This window comes from Pempheris klunzingeri, chromosome 11 (assembly GCF_042242105.1).
Source record: "Pempheris klunzingeri isolate RE-2024b chromosome 11, fPemKlu1.hap1, whole genome shotgun sequence".
Classification (NCBI taxonomy): Eukaryota; Metazoa; Chordata; class Actinopteri; order Acropomatiformes; family Pempheridae; genus Pempheris; species Pempheris klunzingeri.
The window spans coordinates 23,608,006-23,633,424 of NC_092022.1; the positions used below are offsets into that span (position 1 = coordinate 23,608,006).

Below are 25,419 nucleotides of genomic sequence, written 5' to 3' on the forward strand. Positions count from 1 at the left end.
ATCAGCTCCTCATTCAGAATAGACTGCGTGACCTAATTTCCACTGGCAGAAGTCACAGGAGCCTCCTCTCTCTCTCTCTGTGTGACATGACACTCACATATACCTTCTCATAACATCAGAAATATTGCTGTGCTTCAACATAAATTGGAGCTTATATACTGATCAGCCTGCTGTCATTAAAATCAGAGCCACAGTAGAGACAGTAGAGTCCAGAGCTGACTTGTTTTATTCTGCTGAAGGTCATATTAACTTAACTGTACAGAATATTCCATTATTAGATATTAAGATAGGTTGGCTTTATTTGCAAAGTGTCATTATTAACTGATTTTTTTTTTTTTTTACATCGTCCTGATCAGAATGTACCACTTTGTGAGGTCAGGTCAGTTTTATCAAAACCGGCCAGCGTCCCATCCACATCCTGCCCCCTTTTTTCCTCCCTCTCCCTCCCTCCGCCCGTTGGATGTGTGCTACTGTGCCAGAGAAACTGACTGACTGCAAATAAATGTTGGACGTCGCACAGTGAACCCAGCCATGTGGCAGAGAATCTGATGCCTTATGCTGCTATTTGTGAGAAATGATTATGTTAGCCGGGCTCTTCGGAGGGAAATAGAACATGTAACCACACACTGACGGCTCCTTGTTCTGCTCTCACAAGTTGCTTTGCTTTTGTAAAGTCTCTCTGGGTGTAATTTCTGTTCTGACAATTTAGCGTGATGACACAAATATCAATATAGCTGCAGCCCCCTTGTCGGAGCCCAGTATAGCTTGAACTCTGCTTGTCATCACCCTGGCTGTAGTGTCGGTGCAGCCTGGAGCTTTATAAGGTACAGCCGTCCTGGCATTGCAGGTTTACACTACGTAATGGCTAATTACAGTGATTACGTTGTCTGTGTGTTAGTGATTCACAATTATTGACTTAATTGTTAAGAATTTGATTAATCTAACCTGTATTGCCAGAGGAGCTGTGTAAAATTAGTACATTTTCAGTTTGTAACATGCTCTTTCATGGAGGGTGGCTGAGAGTGATGCCACATACAGTTGATTCTAAGGCTTCATAAGTACGCAAAGGACAAGACCTGGTCCTGCACGCACAAACTCTACTCAGCCTCAGTGTAGACTCAACATGCGTTCTTACGCTCTCCTGGCTAAATATTCAAGAGGCATCATTTTCAAGAACTACAGTATTTTCATTTGATGCAAGGATGCAGGCAGCATGGTGGTACGGTGGTGGACACTGATGGAGTAACTGTAACTCCAACTGTTGACTGTAAGAAGGTTTCAGGATCAAATCCACTGGCTTTGAACCTGTGAGTCAGCTGGGATTGGCTATCCTACCCACAATCCTTAGGGATAAGTGATATAGACAATGGATGGATGGAATGATTCAGCTACACACATAAAAAAAAAAAAACAGAATCTTGGATTTGATTATTTGTAAAAATCAATGCCAACGTCCGGTAACTTCAATAAGACTTGGAAGCAGCTGATACAGAATATGAATTCAAATTCTCAGGTTTCTATATGTGTGTTCCAAACTTTGAATATTTACCAAAACATGGTACAGATGCATTGGGTCTTCAACAAGTCAAATCTGCAGTATTCGAGAATTCAAGAAACTCCCAACTCATTTCTTCCTATGAAACGTGTTCACTTCTAGCGAGTGTGCGATGTGTTATATGCTGCGTTCAGGTAAAATCCTAATTGATAAACTAACGCTAAACATGACACATGATGCATTAAGTCCAGACCCGCTGACATTTTAACTTGACAATTACAATTAATAGGATTAATGAAAACTGACAATTCATTCTTGTCATTCAGCAAAATAATCTCAACCCAGAGCCCCCTTTTATTAGCTGTTTCCAGAGTTTTCATCAGCATCTCATGGTTTTCATGATTGGATGGCGTTTGCTCAGTTGCCACGGAGACGTCTCAGTTGTTATCACATGCAGTATTATGAAGCTGATCTTGCTTGATGCTTGTCAGCAGTCTGGATAATGAGGTGCTTAAATACACGAGCACTGCTAAGATGCAGCATGATGATACAGTCCAGAGCATTTATCACAAGAAACAGTTCTCTCCATTTTGACTCGTTCCATCGGCTGTGAATGATATTTTTTCTTTTTACCTGAAGGCCTTGAAAATAAAATTAAAATCTTTTTTCCGGCACGGTGTCCTCAGACTATCCGAGGTCACCGCCCTTACCGAATATCCATTATCATTCGTACACCAATGTTTTAAAGAGGTGAAAAGAAAGCAAGTGACTACCTGTTTAGACTAAAGTGTTCTTAATGACTTTTGCTGAGATGAAAAACTTGGCCTTAGCAGTGAGACTTGAGTTTTATCTGGACACAGGCTTGGCTTTCCTCCCAGGTTTCAAAAAGAACACCTGTTGTTACCAAATGGCAGTAAAAAGTTACAGTGTGCATGGCAGGTAAATCCCTGAGTGTCACCTGTCACACTGGCTGGTAGAGTATTGAGACTTAACGCCTTGGCATTTGCCAGTGGTCAGGCCTTGTATGCTGTATGCTCCCTCTGACCATGAGCCAATCAAATCAGTAATCCAGTGGCCTTGTAATACACATACTTCTGACAGGCTGCCTGCTCTATACATGAAAGAGCTCTGACAATGGGTTTAAGGACACAGGCTTTTCTACGAAATCTGTCTTTTGTCATAATTCTGTGTTAGTCTTCTGAGAAACCCCTCAGCTTGTGTGCGTCATTCCTCTCCTACGTCACACAATCGTTCTGCTCCGTGCTGTAAAGTTTCATATCGCAATCTTATAGCACTGAATGAAGAGACAGCATGGGCTGTTTTATGGACTTTGGCCAGTATGAAAGCAAGAACTGGGACAGTGAGATAGGAAGTGACTGACATGCAACAAAAAAATGTCCAAGTCTGGACTTAAACCAAGACCATTGTGCTGTATGTGGTTCAGCCACAGAGCCACAGAGCCACCGCAGCAGCAGGAGGAGCTGCATGCATGCCATTCCTCTGTTGGTCTAACGTCTTCAGAGTACAAGGATGATGATTCAAATGGCTATAAAAAAGTGCTAGAGAAAGATTGTCATGTTTGAAAGGTGGAATCACCTTGTTTATCGCTAGTCTAAGAGTTTAATCAGCTGGCTCGTGAGTTTGCGGGCTCTCTCCAGGTACTCACAAAACTGGCTGTGAGTGAGCCACAGTGGCTGTAATGTAATCATTTGGGGCAACCAGTCAAAGTACATTCACTAAAAGTTCTAGTTCTAGTTAAGACACACCTGTATGATCCTTTTTGTTCAGCCAGAAACAGCCGTTATATTGCTCAGTTCAAAGACAACCAGACTCCATTGATAAAAACAGCAATTTTACTTTACAGAGCATGGGAGTTGCTGGTCTATTGTTGCCTTGATAGTTAGTTTGTGTTATTGTGTGACTTTTGGTGTTTTTAAAGGGTTAATTCAGATCCAAACTAATGTATTAAAACAGCAACCAGTCCAGTCCCTGTGTTCTGTGTTCTAAAAATAGGGCCCAGCTTTAAAAAATACCAAAGTTCTCCTTCAATAAATAACATCTCATTATTCTCATCATCAGTCATATGGTTTTCCTTACCATCTCTGCTTGTGTTGGCTCACCAAGAGTTTTGTTTGACTGTGGGTTTATTTCAGCAAGTGCCAAACACTTAGAAATGTGTCTGCCGACAATAAAAGGCATAAAAACTCTTTGGCAGCATCAATGTGATGGTGTTCCTGTTCAGATTGTTCTATTCTGGGAACACCCCACACTGTTGGCAATCAGTACTGTACATCTTGGATGCTTCAGTTATTTCTCCTGCTGGGAGACGGTGTAAAAAGCTGACAGCAGCACGTTCTGTCCTGTACATACGGAGCCGTCGGCTTCATTCGGCTCGCCATTCACTCATTTGATCTCTTCTTCTTTCCTCCTCGTTCCCTTTCTCGTTTCAGAATAAGATGGCCCCAAATTCCATCCACTGGTTCAGGAAGGGCCTCCGTCTCCATGACAACCCAGCACTACGGGAAGCAATCCGAGGGGCCGGTACAGTGCGCTGTGTTTACTTCCTGGACCCTTGGTTCGCCGGCTCCTCCAACGTCGGGGTCAACAGGTGGAGGTAAGAGGAATTTTTTCATTTGTATTTGTTCGTTCTAATTGTTTTTGTGGGGATTTTTTTCTTTAGTTTACAAGGTGTCTACAGGCGACAACCACTCACTGTCTGAAAGCACCGTTGGTAGAATCTCATCGTGAGGTGTCATCTGATTATACTAAGAATAATAATGATAATAAGTAAAGGAATTAAACCTTTGGTTGGCCTCGTCTATCTTTAGACATAAGCTATCAGTATCAGTCGGTCATGAGTAAACATTTCTTCATTTCAAGGGGAAACCAGCCAAAAAAGATTTGGAACTGCCGGAACTGGTTTTAATCAATAACTCTAAGCATAATACATTGAACTACATCATTCTGTCTGCTGCCATGCACAACAGTGGAACACAGTTTAGAGGGTCGGAGTATTTAATATTTAATGTTGCCTACATTTGCCACGTCATGATATATTAATCAGAAAATGTGTTTTTTAAGTAATATGGTATTCATTCCTGTCCTGTGTGTGAGGACCATCATCACTGCTTATAATGACAAAGTAGCAACAATTCATGTCCATACTTGTTAAAGCAGCTATAATTCACATTATTTCATAGTAAGTATTTAATATATTCATTGGTATTAAAGTGCACCAGTTGATTTGCACACATTCATGTGCAGCAGATGCTGCCACACAATGTCTCATGCTCAGTATGTTGTAACATCCATTCACTTTCATGGAGCAGGAGTGAAATTAGGAAATGCGAATTGCACATATTGTATTTTTGCTGCTTTTGGACAACAGTGATGACAACAGTCAGTCACAGATTGAACTGGTGGAAGCTGTGAGTCACACATAATGAGGAACTGACTGAGAGAAACGGGGGAAACAGGAGCTGCAGTGCTTCAACACACAACATGATGTCAGCATTTCTCTGCTTTCAAAGCATTATTTTGTTAAATCTAAGGCCTTTAGGTTTTAAATGGTCAGGCTGGTGGAGGGAGACTGCTCCTGGTCGCCTGGCAAACAGAATTTATATGATGGAAATCCGACGTTAAGACTTTTGTTTGACCGTTCAATGTGGTTTTGAATATAACACAGACCACGAAAGAAAAAGTTTTAAAAAAGACGAATGAAATAAATAAGCATTATTTATTCATGCACCTGCTCAGCTTTGCTTTAGTTTCTGCTCACATAAGCTTAATTATAGAGGTGAGTCGGAAGGATGGCTTAGAGCTCGCTGACCGGATGAATATGTTGCAGTTGGAGTCCATCTTCTCCAAATGAAGCAGCCTCTTGGGGATGGGGGGGGGTCTTGAAAGTAGGTTATTATAAAACAAGCCGCAGGGATAGATTCTGTGTAAATATCGTGTGTGTGAGTGTGTGTGTAGATTTGGGGGGTGTGCACAGCCCCATGTAGAGGGAACGCCTGTGAGTTCACGTGAGTGTCTCTGCAGGGGAGGACAGTCCGGAGTGCTATTTGTATTCCCTGTACAGAAATAAGTCAATACTGAAGTCAGTGACCCGGTGATGTCCAGCTGATCTTGGTACTAAAAATGTGAACAGATCGGCGGTGGTGGTGGTGTCTGCCACGGCGATCGAGGCAGGAAACACACATCAGCGGCACACATGCCTGTTTACCACTCACAGATTCCAAAACATAATTTGTAGGTCAAACACACTTCTTCTTTTTGTCAGCATGCAGTCAAGCGGTCTTATTGTTGAAATGCTGACTTCAGGAAGCTAACTGAAGAAAACGCTACACTTTATTTTGTAGGTCCATACTTTGTTTAGAGTTTCTTAAGAAAATTCTTTGAACAGTCTATGTGATTTTGGGCTAATTGCATGTAAAATGGAGGCTGTGTTCAGATGGTACACTTATAATAATACAATGAACTAAACTGTCACTAAAATACCTGTCAAATAACAGTTACAAGCAAATTATATGGTTTGTTCTAAGAATCAGGACGGGAAATTATGGACCCGTAAAAATGAACCTACTGGGTTGTTTAAAGTAATATGCAATGGTTATTCCTAGTGCATGACATATGTATATATGCATATTTCATTACAGGCACATAGGCCAGTGTGGCTTTGCAGACAGGCACAGTCCAAAGTTTTTAATGGACTCACTGGTGGGACCGAGAATGTTGAGGAGGCTGAAATCTCTCAAGGCAATCTGAGGTGATTCAGTAGGTTTGAAAAAAACCAACATGAGTCATTCATTGTGCTGTGAAAGAAAGGGGATGCGGCACATTTATGGTGGTAAAGCTCTGAGCCTGATAACTTTCTCAGCTTGGAAGAAAAACAGGCACCATTTTCTATCAAAGTGGGCAGGGAATTTGCAGAAAAGTGCAGAATGCGTCCCACTTATCTTGGTACAATGGACACACAACCGTCAGACTTCAGGCTACAACCATCCTTTTTATCTGCTGAAGTTAAAAAGCTGCAGATTGGGTCAAAAGACGATGCTCTGACGTTAAAGTGAGGTTAAAGAAAAGACAAATCAAACAGAATTGAGGTCACTGATTCCAGCGCAAGCTCCCACAGACGTGTGATATTTTCATGTGCCTCTGCTACGCACACAGTGGGGAAAATGTTATTCAGCATGTCCCATATATAGACGCTTACAGCTGAGCAGACGACCATCACAGGCTCAGCTAGTGACACTAAAGCCTGTCCAGCTGCCCCGACACCTGCAGGTCTGTGAATGGCAGACCATCATCCAATTAGAAGAACAGATATTTTTACCTTAAACTGGGACTTAATATGTCGTGTAGGTCTGTTGTGCTGGGATTAAAATGCTCCAGGGCCTCTCCCTTTTTGTGAATGGGAAACTAATAGTGAGTAGGGCGTGCCGTTATGAATGTTTTGCCAACTTTTCTAGTCACCAAGCAGCGGCATGTCTTGTTTACTGTAATTTAATTATGTCACTGTGTCCTGTACTTTCAAATGGGACAAAGAGTACAGACAGGAAAACCACTGCATGATGGATGCCATTTTTCTCATAACTTACTAAGGAGTCTCACATTTATATATAAACACATACACACTTGTACAAACATACTGAAAGACACAGACTGTTTTTACTACACTGTCAAAAGTAAAGGAATAGAAATTATAAAATGAATGTAATGAAGGTATACTGTAGATAGTAAATACATTTTTAAAAGGGTCTAATGAATAAACAGTAGTTTAAGTAGCCATAAACTAAACAGGCCCTCTACATATTCACTGAATATGAGGTTTAGTACATAGAACTGAAAGGCAGTCGAATACAGAGGAGCAGAAATCGACTAGAGAGGGGCAGGACCAGAACATGAGGCCTCAATCACATCATTTTAGTTTAACTCAGCTCGTAGACCAGACTTTTGCCAGAAATCCCAAGTTTGAACTGGACATAATGCAGATAAAATGAGTACTTGTTTACTCATTTAGCGCCTTTTGTGCACTGACCCATTTCCTCAGTGTTTTCAAGCATCACGTGTAAAGGTCAGAGATGATTTAAAAACCATAAAGGCCATGTTGGGTGACCATGTGCTGAAGGAGCTCTTCAAAATGCAGATTCTGCTTCCAGTGCATGACTGAAAAACAAGGGAAAATACTGAGTTTATTACCCTCTCCATCCTATTTTCCATTTTTGTTGACTATTATGTACTGGTGGTAGTGTGGTACCAACATTTTGTACAGATTCAGGAAGTCATTTTCTGACCAGAGTTCACTTAGCAGCTCCACATGTCCTTATAGGATCCCACTGGGATCCTATAGGAGCCACAGTGAGCAGACAACAGATCAAGAGATCAAGATTCACTGATATATGGCATGGTGATCAATTGCTTTTCCATCTAAGGCAAAAAGTGACAATAGCCTGTGCAACAGATGTAGGTTAGTGTGCCAGAGCATGAGACTTGTGAGTGGTTATGTGATCGTGACCTACTTGTGGGGAAGTTTTCTCGCGCGGCCTGTTACCCGACGGATACACGCTGGAAAACACTTGAGACGTACACAAAGATAAAGCGCCTTACTTTATGTCTGTTAGCGTGAAAGAAACAAGCCTGCATTTCTTATCTGCTAAAATATGCAAGAGGTAACGCGCGTCATCAGATTCTTCCCTGCCAGTGACCAAGGATACCAACCGCCCTGTCGTCTGAAAAATCACACTGTTTGCCAGTGGGGTGAAGTCAAACCCAAGGTTTACTGTGGATGTTTCACACAACGGTTATCAATGCTGGAATAACACAAAACAACACCCGAGCAATGAAATGGACTCGATCAAAAACGCATACCAGTTAAGAAGCTCCTAACTGAAGAGCTTTTTACAACCAGAGGTCATAAAACATTTTTACTTCTTCCTAAGGTTTTCTGCTTCTCATTCGCACCCTCTGTCTATGCACTCTGCTGCTGAATGAGAGCGAGAGAGAGAATATATGTGTGTGTGTGTGTGTGCGTCAACCTCACTCTGTTTGTGTGTGTACGTGCATGAAATGAGGTTACTGGGCTTAGGGATTGTGTTGTGGTACAGTCCATGCTGAGTGTGTCTGCTCTGGTAGATGTAGGCCAGTGCAGTTATATAAGGCCTGATGTGTGAGCACACACACACACACACACACACACACACACAGGCATGCAGCCAAGAACATCAGGAGGAAGTGGCTAACCCAGCAGCACACAGACACGCACACACAGAGGAACAATCGAAGCTCACAAATGTAGAAGCGTGCACTAATGCTTCACGCTTGTGCACATGAGCACATGCACACGCCTAATAGGTGTGCACATGCGGGCATTAATATGCTCATGCGCATGCTCAGACACACACATGCACACAGAAAAGACTTGACATGCTTATCCACTGCATGTTAGGGCTCACGTGCGCACACAGACACACACACACACACAGACACAGACATAACAGTTGAAAGCATCACCCAGAATGACTTGTTGAGCATCTCTGATATTAGTGAAATGCTTTTTGTCCACTGAGGTGGAAGGAGGACGGCCTAAAAAATGTCTGGACTAAGTGTTTACTATGTGACTAAAAGCACAGAGATGCACACCCTGCTCGCTTCAGGTTTCACTTTGTTTACAAATGCAGTTACCATGGTGTTCGATGACGTCTTCAGAAAAATAGCGTCGCTGTAATTTTCCTTTTGAGCAAATATGAGCAAAAAGACTGAAGCCAGAGTTTGCGGAAAATAAAATAGAATTTTCATTCACCGACGTCATAAAACATTTAATATTTGACTCCATGAGAGGAAATACCCTTACATGTGTCAGCTGAGTGTTTTCCAGCTGCCTTATTAGCCCTGTGTTTATTTTAAATTGCATGCGTGGCTAAAGAAAATCCTTCCTTCTCTATTGGAGTTTGTCTTGTTGACCACTTGTGTTTATATCATATAAGTGTCATAGGCTTATTGTCTTTAAATTAAAAGCTGAAATTGGATCTGCACTACAATAAGACCAACCCAGACGCTCTGCTCCTACAGAGCCTAGCTCACGTATAATCAGGCACGTGCCTCATGTGTGTGCGACCTTGCTGCCCAGCGCTGTCCGTCTGTGTGCGGATTGGGAGCAAATGGAGCTTTGCCTGTGAGCGAGCCCTCCTCTGGTGTACTGATCAGGCTAACGGGGTCAGACAGGAGGGAACAGAACTCAGCAGAACATCGTCTGGCTGTCTGCTCGACTTGCCGACTGTCTGCTTTGCCTGTGATCCTGCCAGATTCTGCTAATGATCAGGACTGCAGGTCAAACGCGACACAGTCTAGATGGGTGGTGCTCAACAGTTTGACCTCCGGTGATGCTGTTGGCACGCTGAGCGTGCAGGTTGTGTTATGGCGAGGGAAGTGCAGGAAGAGATTGCACACATTGATCATTAGCTTGATAAAAGGATCTAAAAGTCCTGAATTCTCACATTAGCTTTGATATTTTTTGTGCTGTTTTACTGTATTTATTGCATTTTATTGTGCTGTACTGTTGTGACAGTGGAGGAAGAAAAAAAGGTTAAATTATCTTTATCACTTTCTTACAAATAAAATCCTTTTGTAACTAGACATAAACCTGCAATATCTGAGTTTGTGACCACTGGGCAGAAACAAATCATGAACACAACATTGATTTAAAAAATGCCATTAGCTGATTGAGCGTCCAATGTTAAAGCCTTTTTTACCGATATAATATTGCTATGATATTCTACAAGGGGAAGATGCTATATTATGTAATGTTATAGATGTTATGTAATGTTATATTACCATGAGAGTAACAAATGAAATGGAAAAACTCTGAATACTTAAGTGGAGAAACACGGCTGCAGATGGGAATCATATGCTGTGGCCTTCACAGATCTCAAACAGATGTCAGACTTGTATGTTTCTAAAAGCAATTTTGTGATCTATCAGATATGTAGGAGCTATTCTACAGGTTTAAGTCCAGAGTATGTCGTAGTTCTTTGTCTAAACTGTTGATAAATGATGATGTAACAGTTCACAGTATCTATCTAAGTATGAAGGTGCTAAAACCAGTCAGAACTTTGTAAACTAGTGCTAAAATTGCAAAAATCCCTTCTATTAGCGACAGGAAGCTAATGTGACAAAGCCAATATTGGTGTGACGTGCTTGGGAGTTCTGTACATGCTAAAGTCTGTTCACTGAGATGTACAGCACTGATTAACTTTACACCACAGTGCTGTGACATTTAGTGCTGATCTCAGACATGTGCTACTTTGAACCGTGCTCCAGTTTAGTGTTATGGTTACTTTTATTGATGTATTATGATCCTAGGGGGATTACATCTTATCCCTCTGTACACCTGCGGATAGATCACCAAGAAGAGCTGACATGATTTCGCTGCGTTTCAATCAGCGGTAAGCACGGTTATAGATTTGCGGTAATTAATTATCACCAGTGGCCCTGCAGCTGATGTGCTGTTACAGTATATTCTTCCTTCATTCTGTCTCAGTGATGAGTCGAATTTTCCACTAGTGAAGCAAACACACACACATTTACACACCTTATTTTCCACAGTTAAGCAGCGTTGGTAGGAAATTTGGATGTAATACAGCCTGTCGCCGGAGAAGTCTTTCCAACTAGCAGGACAGGGTGCCACCCTTCCTCCGTCCAATACATTATTAAAAACGAAACATTGCTTTATGATAGAAGATGAGCAAAAAAAAAAAATGTCCATAGCTGTGGAGGTACAACATGTGTCTGCTAGCAACTTCCCCAGTTGAATGTAAATTAGAAGAGGCAAATTCTGCTTTTATTATATTGAGCAACTGCCTTAAAGGCAATGTTCAGCAGCAAAATATACTTATTCATTGTCTTGCCTAGAATAACACAACAAAAAAATGCAAAGTACTGCTCCAACCATATTAGAATAAGCTCACTACATTTTATAACTTGTTTGACAGCAGTAATGTGGGAAAGCAGACCTTGGAACAGATTTTACTGCATAAGAATGTACCTAAAATGTCTAAATTCTCTCATTCACACCATTGATCATCCTGTCAATGATCTTAAAATCAGAACCTGAATGGCTGGTCTCAGTTAAAAGCCCTTAAAAGGAGAATTTAAAGATGACCTGGTTGAGCAATAAGAAAACATTAGTTTAAGTTAAGTCTTCAGGAAAGATGAGGTGGATCTGATTTTACATTCCTGAGATGAGAAGCAAACCTGAACACAGTTTTGTGATGCTCTGATGGAAATAGAAGCAATAAGTCAAAATAAAATCATAGCTCTTGCACAAAGGCGCTCCATGGCCACTGTAGGCTGCTGTCAGCATCATCTGTCAGCATCAGTGGAAAAAAAAAACCCTGAGCGGAAGCTGTGATTGGTTCTCTTGGAGAACAGACAGAAGTGTGCGTCACGAACGACCTTCATACAATCCGTCACACCACAACCTTTGAGTTTGTAGTGGTTAGTATCCTCCAAGAGCCTGAACAAAGGCTCAGCCATCGTTTATGTTTTCTTTTTCATAAAGGTCATCCTCCTAGTGGGGACTAAGTCATGTCCACATTCATCGTGGTAATCAGGCTTTTCAATTGTGTGTTTCATTCAAAAAGGCAAACACAATCAGAGCACACATTCAGTGTCACACTTAGAAAAGTTAGCGTCTCCATCCCCGGCTACCAAAGAGGACACAGCAAATGATTTTTGTCTGATGTACGCCGATGCATTAGACCTTCAAACATGTGGTTGTGACACTGAGGGGAATCAGTTCTCTCTGGGTGGTCAACATGCGTCATGAAGCCCAAAACACCCACATGGCCGTACCCTTCACACATGCATACACTCTTCTCCAAGGTTTAACATTAAAAACAAGTTGATGGCTTCTTGTTGTCAAAGCTTTTACAGTGTCAGGACAAAAATCTGAGCCCCAAAAACTAAACAGCTGCAGAAGAAACACGCAGCAAAGTGAAAATGGAACTCCTGATGACTCCTGGGTATTAACATATTTTCTGTCCTCTTCCCTCTTCCTCTCTCTCCTCCTCCCCCCCATCAGGTTTCTGCTCCAGTGTTTGGAGGACTTAGACGCCAACCTTCGGAAGCTCAACTCCCGCCTTTTTGTCATCAGGGGGCAACCAGCCAACGTGTTCCCACGGCTCTTTAAGGTCAGCATCAGGAAACTGGTCCAGTAATGTCATTTAAAGTTATTCATCAAGTGAAAAGGCAAAGGGCTGCTGTTGCTATCTTCTCAAACATGCAGCTTTTTGCTGTTGTTAATCATGTAATATCGGTGGGTGTTTGACTGTTGGTCAGATAAGCAAAAAGGGACATTGTGATGTGAGTTCTCCTCTTTCCCTGTCTCAGGAGTGGAAGATCTCTCGGCTGACCTTTGAGTACGATTCGGAGCCTTTCGGGAAGGAGAGAGATGCTGCCATCAAGAAGCTGGCTATGGAAGCCGGCGTGGAGGTCATCGTCAAGATATCACACACTCTCTACGACCTGGACAAGTAAGGCAGATACCAAGACACACGCAGGCACGCAAGCGTACAACAGTCAGCGGCGCCATCTTGACTCCATGTGGAGCGAGGCGAACACAAAATCATCCACTGACAAATGTGCAACACCTGTTTTCTGATGATTTCGTCAGATCTATGAATTTTAGGTGCACCGATTGGCACATTTTGATTTTGATCATTCAGAGCATGTCCCTGTCTCCACCCTCTGCAGGATCATAGAGCTGAATGGTGGGCAACCTCCTCTCACCTACAAGCGTTTCCAGACCCTGATCAGTCGACTGGACCCTCCTGAGATGCCCGTGGAGACGCTGTCGGACACCCTGATGGGTCGCTGCGTGACCCCCATCTCTGAAGACCACGGAGACAAGTACGGGGTCCCGTCACTGGAGGAACTGGGTGAGAAAACAAACACACCCCTGCACTTAGACAAGTACAGACAGGTTTTACGAGCCTTTGCACTAAAGCTGAAGTGTGTAGGCAGCAAAAGGAGAAGAGTTTGTCCTCGGACCAACCGCGGCGGAAACGAAAAGTAGAAGTATGGCTGAGAATATCAACAATGCAAAGCAAAACAATATACAAATTAAGTATTCAATTTAAAAAAACAAACATCAGAAACACCTGTAGATCAAACTGTATTTGCATAATCTCCTGAATTATTTTATGTTCAGGCCAATATAGTAATTCAAACTTCCTAATATTAGAAATTGTCACTAAAATAGGACTAAAATCACATTTTAACTGGAATGAATGCATTATGTGATGCAAAAAAATCAATTCAAGATCTTTTTTTACTTATCTAGACTAAGTCTTGAAAATCCCCTCAACAATAAAACCCTGTCTGGCCAGTAACCCTGTTTAAATTGCCCAGTTTCTCTATTTTTAGGGAGTTCTCCTCGAAACCCTCTATCGGATTAATCAGGTGACACTTTCCCTGGGATTCGATCCAGATGTCTGGTTTCCATTCTAACAAGGTTACAGCCCATTCATGCCGCTGTAGCTATTTTGTGCCTGCACCCGTGCAGCTAGTCAAGACTTATTCCCCACAAGCTGTTGTTTGTCCCCTAAATTAGCCATTTAACCCTCTTAAACTCAGCCAGTCAAGATGTCCAGTTTCCATTCACAGACGGCCACTTTTCATTCACATCCTTACTGCGCTGCAGCCATCTGCTGCTCACACCTGCACCCAGAGTCCTTAATGAACTGTTTGGGTCCCCTGCTGAGAGCCAGTCCTCTTACCAGACAACATTATGTTATGTTGAACACTATGGAATCGGATGAATTAATAGTATAATAAAGTGCCTATACACACAATTTTGTTTTAAAGTAGATTTAATGTTATATTACAGCAGCTGCTCTTTTTAATCTCTTGTGTTTTAATGATGTATAGCGAGTAGAGTCTGTGTGGGATAGTAACAGCTCCTCAGATTCAGTGGCTAAGATGCAAAAATGATACCATAAAGCTGTTTGCAAAGCAGGAAGGTGATTGTGATCCACACGAAATGTTTTCAGGCTTCGACATCGAGGGCCTGCCTTCAGCCGTGTGGCCGGGAGGAGAGACCGAGGCTCTGACAAGGATAGAGCGCCACCTGGAGAGAAAAGTCAGTACTGCACCGTTTTGTTGTGCACCTGAATACATGAAGAAAATCTGTTGGGAGCTGTTTTTATTGTTTTTCCTTGACATAGAGAACTGTGGAAGATTTCCAACCCTTAAATACATAATCATGTAACTGCAGGTTTTACATACTGATGGACATTTGATATGAAGCCAATATCGATTGATGATATGTTTTGCTGCTAATGATTTTATAACTGTGCCCTGCCTGTGTCTCATTCACAAATCTACTATTTCTCATCTACTCCTTCCCTTCCTATCATCCTGTATTTCTCTCTCTCTCTCTCTCTCTGTCCTTTTCCAGGCGTGGGTGGCTAATTTTGAGCGTCCCAGGATGAACGCCAACTCGCTGCTGGCCAGCCCAACAGGCCTCAGCCCCTACTTGCGCTTTGGCTGCCTCTCCTGTCGCCTTTTCTACTTCAAGCTCACTGACCTCTATCGGAAGGTCAGCTCACTCCTTACAGTAGCCTACAAATAAACATTGTTTTCCAGTTAAAGATCCTGAGAAAAATGTCACAGAATGTTTTTTTTTTTTTTTTAAAGCTAGCTTGAAAAAATGAAAAGATAATTTCAGAATGTACCACTGCATATTTTTATTTTAGTTAGTTCAGTGAGATTTTCAAATTTTTGTGGTTATCTACTTAACACGATGTCCCTTTGGCCTAATATTTTGTTTTTGTTTATCATCCAGGTGAAAAAGAACAGCTCCCCTCCACTCTCTCTTTATGGCCAGTTACTGTGGCGGGAGTTCTTCTACACTGCAGCGACCAACAACCCACGCTTCGACAAGATGGAGGGGAACCCCATCTGCGTCCGCATCCCCTGGGACAAAAACCCAGAAGCCCTTGCCAAGTGGGCAGAGGCTAAAACTGGCTTTCCATGGATAGACGCCATCATGACTCAGCTGAGACAGGAGGGCTGGATCCATCATCTGGCCAGGCATGCAGTGGCCTGCTTCCTCACCAGGGGGGACCTGTGGATCAGCTGGGAGGAAGGGATGAAGGTGAGGATGCTGGGATTTAGAAGACAAGATGAAAGGGAGGGAGGGAGAGATGTCTTGTTGAACAGAAGCTGTGGATCAGCCAATTCAACAATGTAGGAAGCCAGAGAAGAACATCAGAACTGCACACAGAAAGCGTAGACATCAACTGGAGGGATGAGGAGGAAACACAAGTACCAAATGAAGCAAAGACGAGCATAATTGTCTCAGCATTTCATCAGGAGCCCTGTATATCTACCAGAGTTTGTGTTCTGTCCCCTGAAAGGTCTCCATTAGAGCCACGACACTTTGAGAAACCTCGGCATCCAGTTTAAATCCTCTTTTGTCTTTGCGTTGCAGGTCTTTGAGGAGCTGCTTCTAGATGCAGACTGGAGCGTGAATGCAGGCAGCTGGATGTGGCTGTCCTGCAGTTCTTTTTTCCAGCAGTTTTTCCACTGCTACTGCCCCGTGGGCTTCGGCCGGCGCACCGACCCCAACGGGGACTTCATCAGGTGGGTACCTTTCCTGGCATCGCCCATTGGTGTGAACCGCTGACCCCCCACCCCCCCCACCACCACCACCACCACCTGGATGGCGCCTTTCTCCCTCTGTCTCTCTGGAGAGCAGGTAGAGCAGAAAGGAACTCGTATACAAATCGAATGCAGGTTTAGTTTTTTCAATTTATCCACATGCGTCAGTGATATTTCCTAATATTCCTGGTGTCGCCTTGTAGTATGTAGCTATCTCCTAGTGTGAAGTATTTTAATTATTTAAAATGATTTAAGTCCTAGTTCTCAGAGTTCAGTCAGCCATTGCAGTTACAACAAATAGACAAGAGACTTTAACACACACACACACACACACACACACCAGATAAAAGCAGAGAGAGAGATGGAGGGACGAAGGGGGACCACCAGATCTCTGGGTAAGTGAATGAAAGAAAACAAACATCCTTCCCTCCTCTCTTCTTTTTATTTTTTGCCCGTCAGTCCAATTTCTTTTCTGTTAAAACTTCAGCACTTTAGTTTTTGGAATCAGGCATGTCTTTTGTAATACTTTCAGTGTTCGGTGTAGTACGTTGCGTGCCTTTTTAATTGTTTGTGAATGTCTCTTTGGTGATTTTGAACACGTGCATATCTTTAGTTGATAGAGTGATTTTTACTGCAAAGGCGTAGATTAATTTTTTCTCTTTTTCTGGATGTGGCTCCTGTGTTTGTGTTTTGGCTCATCTGTTTTGGGGGGATTGGGGGAAAAGTTCAGCTACCCCTCTTCCCTTTGTAGATTGTAGCTGATTGCTTTTAAGATGATTGGCGGTTCTTACGCCCCCCCCCGACCCACCCGGGTGTGGCCAGGCTGCACGCCAGGGCTGCCTTGGATGGAAGTTGGGGACCGAGATGAGAAATCAGTGGTCATTTGTTTTTACTTACCTGTGCAACCCCGAGGAACGGGATTTTGCTCAAGCCCCTGCAGCACCATCCTCTGGGCAGGTTTGTTACTCGGTAGCTTCTCATTTCGTCAAAAGGGATTCTAACCGCTTGGTAGGGAAATGCAAACGCGTTGCCTGCATTTGTTAGGTAGAGGACTATGAAGCATTCCCCAGAGGGTAGTGAGGAGAGGCGTTGGACCAGCTGTAGCTGCCATTGCAGTGATGCACGGTTGGCGCCGGTACTCGCTACCTGTGTCGTGCCAAGCGAGCTGGTCCATTGTCCAGGCGCTGGGCAAAGCCCCTCATCCCGACTCTTTGTGAAATGTTCAGTGGTGCTCTGCTTATGTGAATGTAGCCTTGCTGGTTCAAGTGGGCCTGGAGCAGTGGCTGGTTGATACAGGCACTCAGAAACACACACACACACACACACACACACACACGCAAATGCACAGACACGCAAATGCACACATGTATGCACATGAGATACTTTTTTTTTTTTGATTACAAGTCCAGCATGGACATGCATAGCCCTAAATTCTGATTAATTAGTGTCCCCTGTGGTTAAAATCACACTTTCACTTAAGCACCTGTCTGCACACACACACACACTCACACACACTCACACACAGACAAGCAAGCTTATTACAACCTCTGTCCAGCACAGACATGCATAGCCCCCAATAGTGTTCAGGTGAAGTATAAACTGAGGTAAGGAGCATTTGATTCCAGTAAAATTCCAAAATCGCAGTTTCATTTTATTACTTGTGTACACACACACACACACACACACACACACACTCTCTTCATCCTCCACACCAACACAGACTCCTCATAACACACCACCTGCTGTCCTCTGTAGGACTGCTTGCTACTAGCAGGTCGCGGATCTTCCTGGCTAAAGGGTTGTGGTCCCTTTTGGTGAAATGAGGGGACCCCCTAGTGGACAGGCCCAGAGTGTGGCGCTGTGGTCGTGGGAGGGGACAGTCAGCACTTAAAAGACGACCACCACAGTCTGAGGGACAGGGGGAGCAGGCATGAGCTCTTTTCTCAGTCCACCACTGTCTGATCTTGTGGGGGGGGAGGGGGGAAGGGAAGGAGGGTGGGGGCTTGGAGCTGTGAGGTATAATGGAAGACTTCTGTCATCGACTAGGATCTCTCTGTATTATTTTAAGTAGGGTTCGAATTACATTTAGCTTTGGTTACTTTTTGTAGAGTGAGTGAGGACACAGGGATGTGGACGCTGACCTTTAAGTAGAACTAAACCTGTAAATATTCAGATATGGGAAAGTTGTTTAGCCACCGCAGCCGTCAACCATTTCCTGTTCAAAAGCAGCCAAAGGGGGCGTCAATGACGACGCAATCTTTTTAAATGAATCCTTTTTTTCTGTGTCACGTAGGTAAAAACTGCTGTCTCGATGGCAGAACTCCTCCACTATACACCTGCTCCGGTCAGGGTTGGGTGGTTGGGTGGTGGGGTGGTGGGTGGGGGTCAATGCACTCTGCTTTCTAACCGCGTGTTGCAGTAGACATCTCCTAGCACCATCAACCCAATCGGCAGCGATCTCTCTAGCGACGGAGCGGTCTCCGTAGCAACCGGAGCGCCGTCCGTCGCGTGTGTGTGCGTGCGTCAGTCCACAAGGCCGCACCGCCCTCGCCCCCGACCCCTCTCTCTCTCTCTGCCTCTCAGCGCTGCACTGTGCCACTTCCCACAGTTCCACTTGCCCCCCTCCTCTGCCCTGTCTGTCTCCCCTCCTCGGACTCGGTAAGGTCGGACCAAGTGCAGTAGGTAGGTGGCCTCTCTTTGTCACATGGAGCAAATCCACGACAGCCCAAGGGGAAAAACCAAACCAAAACCATCTTCAGCAGGTTGGAATGGTACTGTGAGATGTGGACTCCTCTATCTTGTTGCAGTCAGTGTTTTATTGGCTTCATGTCTTTGAAGGATCATAGTTTTTGTTTGCGGCGTGGCTGCTATCATATCAACTTAGAGTAAATGTTGTCCGGGACCACAGCCCCTCGTTTTTCTACCACGGTGTGAACTATAGCCCTGGTTTGTGCACTGTGATGGTAATTCACTCCAGTGCCAGATTCTCAGGAAGTCCTCAGCGACTCTGTACTCATACTCTCATGTATTGTAGCCATACTGTGCAGTGTTGTGGTTGTTTGTAGCTTTCATTTTGCAGCAGCTATTTTGCATAATACTTGTAAGCATGAAGTGCTGAAGACCAGCATGCTTTTATCAGTTACAATACCTACAAAGGCTGTAAAATGTAAAACTGAAATGTATCATCAACACAAGTATTCAGCTATAATGCTCTCAGTAAGAAACACCTTAAAAAGCGTCTTATTAGATGCTTAAAGCTACATAAACTTAATACTGTACCCTGAGATGGTGAAGTAGTTGTAGCTATGTACCATTTTTTCTTTAATATTTTTACTTTTTTTGTAACTACTGTAAAATATTGGACACATTTTTCCTGACCTCCTTTTAAAAGAATAACCTTTTGCATCCCTGCATCACCACCGCCACTGATTTACTCTGGAACTCTGGAAGATTCATGGTTGTCTTATCAATGCTCAATGGGTTGAGAAAACTTCGGCAAATAGATCAAAAATGAATAAAAAAAATAGTCCAGTCTCAGCTGATATGCTCAAACAGTCTTCAGGAGTCAGAGTTCAGAGCAGCAAAAACCTCTAATGCCGGCAGCAAAGGGAGAACACTCTATCTGCACAATCATACAGTAAGAGAGCTCTGAGCTCTCACAGACAGGACACCAGCTTATATTATATATATATATATATATATATATATATATACACCTGTTTTCCTTTCATCACAGCATCAAAATGACCAGTCAAGCTATATTGTAACAATACACCATTATATTAATTGGTCAGGTGTGGGGCCTAAATGGTATAATCCTTAAAGTTGGAATTGTAGGGACTTTCCAGTCACCAGCTCTGGCACGAGCATGTTTCCTTTTTTTATATGCCGTGTTGTATAAACTTTACACCAATATCTTTTAACCTTACCTTGTTCTTATTTTTTTATTCTAAGTTCTCTCTTCTTATTACACCCTTATTTCTTAGCTCCCTTCTGCTGCCTTTTTTTTTTTTAAATTATAGTGTTTTAATGTAAGTGCACTTGTTTTAACATAGAGCAGACATGTGATACAGTGAGGGTCAATGAGTGAGGGACACACACAGTTATGATGAGTACATGTAAATCATAGTGAAGAGTATATGCATTCAAACCATGGTGAAGAATATAGGTCATAGTTGGAATAATTACTAAAACATATTATCCTTCAGCATATATATATATTTGCTCCAGTGACTTTCCCATTATTCCTATAGTTCCAGTGTTTAAATCAACATAGCAGCGTGCAAACTTAATTTCTTTCAGCACAACACTTGTCTTTTACACTACACCTTCCACATCCAGTTGACACAAGCCGGCAAATCTAATGTCTCCCTGTGCTTCCAGACGATACTTACCTATCCTCCGAGGTTTCCCCGCTAAGTACATCTACGACCCGTGGAACGCACCGGAGTCTGTGCAGGCGGCCGCCAAGTGTATAATCGGCGTGCATTACCCAAAGCCCATGGTGCACCACGCAGAGGCAAGCCGACTCAACATCGAGAGGATGAAGCAGATCTACCAGCAACTTAGCCGATACAGGGGACTTGGTGAGGGATCAATATGATTTTCTGTTAGGTCATCAACTGCATTCACCTGGTTTCTGTCTTACACGTCTAAATGGAGGCATTTACAGACTTGTTCTCTCTCTTCTCAAGATAGAAAAACAAACGTGTGTGTATATGTGTTTGTGTCATGCAGGCCTGCTGGCCTCAGTGCCGTCCACCAATGGCAACGGGAACGGAGGAATGATGGCCTACTCTCCAGGAGAGCAGCAGGCAGGGACCAACAACAACAGCTCACATTGTAAGTCAGTTTGATAACACTAACAAGACATGCTGATGTTTCACACACAGCGGTAAAACCTCCCACGGCGATCAGCCACATGTTTTCATCCGTCTTGTCCTTTTTTTTTTTTTGTCAGTGCCTGGAGTGTCGGGGAGCTCCGTTGCAACGGGCAACGGCGGCGGGAGCATCCTGCTCAACGTTGATAATGAAGAGCAGACCAAGCCGAGCGGTGCTGGACAACAGCAACAACGGCTGCAACCGATCCCACAACAGCAACCGCATGGTAGGTCATCCCCTGACACGGGTGCTTCCAGCTTTTCTAGTACTTTAAGTCATTTACTTGCAGGTTTTTGCCCCACAAACGGCAGGACTTGAGCCTGTTGATGTCATCCTGTTTGAAAAGATTGGTTCAGAGATACTTCAGCAGCCAGATTGTCATATATATTCATGGTCGTAATGTGTCTTGTAACCCCTTAATCTTTTCCTGTGTTACCAAAGTTCTTATAATCTTTTAGACAAGAAATATCAGAATTAAGGGGCAGATTGGACAAGATTCATCCTTTCTAAGAGAATTGAAATGACTTGGGTCATTCCAGTAGTGGTGGCGTTGCTAAAAGCACATTAGAAAACGGTATCTCCACGTCCACTCAGTAGTTTTTTCTGGGGTTCTTCATCAAAAATCAACCCCAGATTGTGGTGGTAGTTCCATTACTGGCTCAGTGCTTAAGTTGTGTCGTATCGTTAAGTACTGCAGCTTCCAGTTACACATGTATGTCTAGACCAGCAGGTCAGCTCATCACTAAAGGAGTTACAGTAGTTATACACATGCTTTTTTAAAATATTTGTGTGTAATTATTATATTATGCTTATATAGTCGTAACTGTTGACCCCCCACTATGAACCACAAAGTGTCAAAGTGTTTGATGTGTCTGCTGCAGGATACCACTCAGTGCCAGACGCCAGCCAGACCATCACCAGCAGCCGACTCTACCACGAGTTTGCTGTGCCTCAACACCCTGGTAGGAAACAGGAAGCATGCAACTACCTGTGTTGTGTTACTGGATGCTCAAGTCGAGCATATGATAATATTAATAATGATATATATAGTCACAATCTAGCTTTAATGCTTGACATTCTTTTACAATTACCCACATGCCATAGTTGTTGATTAAGTGCAAATGTATTTTTGGTTAATAATAAATCTTGAAGTATATTTTCTAAAATAAAATGTCAGATGGATAAATCAAAGCATTTGATAAGTGTGTATGAATGCTGCCACTAGAGGGCGACTCTGTTCCCACCCATTAGTAGTCACCAGAATCAGGTGCTTCCCAGTAGAGCGGGATCACAGAGCACTCGCATGCACTCGACTGCATCCACCCAGCAGAGTGTTTTACGGTAATGACACCCTTTTTCTCCTCGCCTCCTCTCAGGACTCTTCCTGCACACCAGAGGCAGCATCACAGGAAAGCGGGAGCGCGAGTCGGAACGTGAGGGCTCGGCGGCATCCTGCTCCGTGCACAAGATGCAGAGACAGAGTGCAGAGGTCAGTCTACTGCTCGTGATGGCATGAAGATGCCTTGTGCTTATGTCTCATGTCCCGTTTGAGAGCTGAAAACTGTATTGCATTACACAGAGAAGTTCTGGTTTAGGGTATTTAGCCTACCCTCATTGAAATGAATGGGTTGAGCAACATGACAAGACCTGTCAGTGTAATGGAGTACAGTTCAACAGCAGCTCAAACTACAGCATCCAAAATGATCATACAGGTGAATCGACACCTCTCTGAAACGGGTCCAAACTGAACATTATAACCTTCACGAGGGGAGGATTTAGTGCACGACTTGTTTTGGACTGCACTACTTTTAGCCAGGTCTACCTAATAAACTGCCAACTGAGTTTATACCATGAGACAATATACATTTATCAAATTGTCAGAGATTCTTTTGAATCCCCAAAGCTGACCATTGTAAAGTATTTTTCCTTGGTTTGAGCAATGTCATTAAGTAGCTGTAAGCAGCTACTCGATAAGTTATCCAGAAAATCTCCCGTATCATGACCTGCATCGACATTGTTATATAAAACTATACACGCCATGATGGAGGATTTGATCCACCTCCTCCTATGCACAGTATGGTAGCTGGGATGTGCTAATCCGGGGAGTGAATGGAATATATTTGCTGTTTTTCCGCAGGGGGAATAGGACAGTGGCGTGTCGTGTTGCAACGTGACGCCAGCGCATGTGTTTATTTGTGTGCTTGCATAGAAAACATTTCAGGCGTGGTCGTTTTGATGCCGCTGGTGTATGTTGCCATTAATATGTCCTAATGAATTATAAATGTGATTGTTGAGGCTAGCAAGCTTTAAGTCTCCATGCAGTGTGTAAATCCAAATCCAAAATAGAAATAAAAGTTGGAATGACGACAGGTGTTTAGCATTCACGTTACCTTCGACGCGGCACTCACACAACAAACAGCCTCCTGTTTTGTGTGTTACGCCTCTCTCTGCTCCCACTACTAAGTAAATATTTCTTTATAATCATCAGCCTGCCATGCAGTTGCCAAGCTCACAATAAAAAACACAAAACAGATGTCTGAGTTCATGACACAAACTATGCAAAACAGTGGTTTGAGTGAGCAACGGAAACTATGAAAGGAAGAGTGCAGGAAAACTTCCCTGAGTGCTTCTGTTCAATTCACTTCAAGCTACCGCAGGCCAAGATTTGGGTACGGGATGTGCAAGGTTTTCTCACTGTAAAATTCCCTTTTCTCATCCTCCCTGCAGACTACCTAGAGCAGGTGGCGACGAGGAGACCACCTGAATCCACGTTAGAGTCACCATCTGGCCAGCAGAGAGTGAGAGAGAGGCAATCCAACACCGCCGCCTGTCCTCCGGACGCGACGGCCTCCTCTCCAGACACAGTGTATCTAAAACTGCCCTCTGTCTTAACAGTCAGAAATTCCCAGGGGTGGAAACATAAAGGTGAAAATGTGATTTGACCTCTGACCTTATTGCGTACAGTCGGGTGTGAAGTCCTCAGAGGAAACTAAACGCCTGCAAGGAATCAAAACGCCTCAAACTTACAGCTCGATAAAGCATTTGTAACAACAACACATTAAAATAAAGAACTACATTATTGTCTTAAAACTGCTGCCACCAGCCAGTATATAAACTGTATGAACTCGGAAGCAGCTATAAATGTGAGAAATGGGACGTTTTTTTTTTTTTTGGTTTTCTTTTTCTTTCTGTTTTTTTTTTTTTCTTTTGTACAGCTGCAAATACAACTCTAATCCTGTACCTATACAAGTAACATACAGATAACATAATATACTTGTCTGCCATGCTTACACCATGTAAAACTAGGCTAATTATGTCGGGGTTTACGGAGAGTTACAACAGTTTTGTAGATCCCATGGCATTAACCAGGAAAAGCCTGCTCACAGTCCGTCTCACTCCAGGAACATGTACAGCCACAAACATAACGGTCTCCACATTGGGGGGGGGGAAAGCGTTTATATATTGATATTTTTCTGTTAGTTGTTCTCTCATTGTTTAGATAAAACATTTTGTAAATAAGAAGACTTGATTTTTAACGGCTGAAAATGAAGAAGTCGCGTCACTAATCTCTCGACTGTCTTACTGTGTATTACGGTGCAGAAACAGCCTGGCAGGTCGTTTCAGGGACTCGCATGTGAATATAACGTTCTTGAGACACCACAGGTCCAGCTGGAGAGTGACTGGGGAATTCCTTCCTAACACAAACGCGACTAGAGTTTCTGGGAACATCTGACTAATGTATGCGACCACCTGATTTGTATTGGCAGCTAAAAACAGTGATTTGTGTCATTTGTCACAGGAAATTAAAGACGTGTAATATCAAGAAAAAAAAACGACCAGTCAAAGTGGTTTCTGTTGGTCGTCTTTAAAAACATGTTTACAGTGTGTTGCTCTTCATTAATTCACTCTAGCTGTAAAATTGCCTTTAGAATGTGGCATTATGGGTAACGGAGTTCTTGTATCGCTATCTTTCTTTGTGAGCTCATCGGAGGTGAACATGTAGAACACTGAATACTTAAGAGGTAAAACTTGTCTTAAAAGTAACCATCAAGTAAGAAGTTGTTTCTTTTTCTTTCTTTCTTTTTTTTTTTTTTTTTTTTTTTTTTTAGGACAACATGATACACATGAAGATTTTAAACTATCATGGTTATCATCCTCATCAGTGAAACACGAGCAGGCTCTGCTCTGTATGGGTATTCTTACTGCTGTCATCTTCACATCTTTCCTACATTTTCAGAGAACAGATCGTGTCCGGTTTAAAGTAACAGATGTTGTGGAAGAAAACATCTTGGCGCTCATCAAAAGTCGGTCACATTTTCACCTCTCTGCCCCCCCTCCCCTCCCCCTGCAAATTTTCATTGTTTTAAGATATCTAATAGTCA

General features: G+C 43.1%; 1 protein-coding gene across 1 annotated transcript; it reads left to right on the forward strand.

Moving 5' to 3' along the window:
• Positions 1-3,949: 3,949 nt before the first annotated feature.
• LOC139209225 (cryptochrome-1-like) lies at positions 3,950-25,133 on the forward strand. Its single transcript, XM_070838858.1, has 14 exons — positions 3,950-4,109; positions 12,576-12,684; positions 12,884-13,026; positions 13,247-13,431; positions 14,545-14,633; positions 14,952-15,092; positions 15,339-15,650; positions 15,987-16,138; positions 20,540-20,742; positions 20,894-20,998; positions 21,117-21,263; positions 21,919-21,999; positions 22,414-22,526; positions 23,765-25,133. Exons 1-14 carry the CDS (start codon positions 3,952-3,954, stop codon positions 23,771-23,773), a joined length of 1,947 nt encoding a protein of 648 aa, XP_070694959.1. The 5' UTR covers positions 3,950-3,951; the 3' UTR covers positions 23,774-25,133.
• Positions 25,134-25,419: the final 286 nt, after the last annotated feature.

Bases quoted from the DNA above. Each gene is read 5' to 3' on its own strand.
- LOC139209225 (XM_070838858.1), top strand. From the start codon at position 3,952: ATGGCCCCAAATTCCATCCACTGGTTCAGGAAGGGCCTCCGTCTCCAT. The intron at 15,093-15,338 runs GTCAGCTCACTC...TTTATCATCCAG, and splicing joins TCACTGACCTCTATCGGAAG to GTGAAAAAGAACAGCTCCCC. The intron at 22,000-22,413 runs GTAGGAAACAGG...GCCTCCTCTCAG, and splicing joins TGCTGTGCCTCAACACCCTG to GACTCTTCCTGCACACCAGA.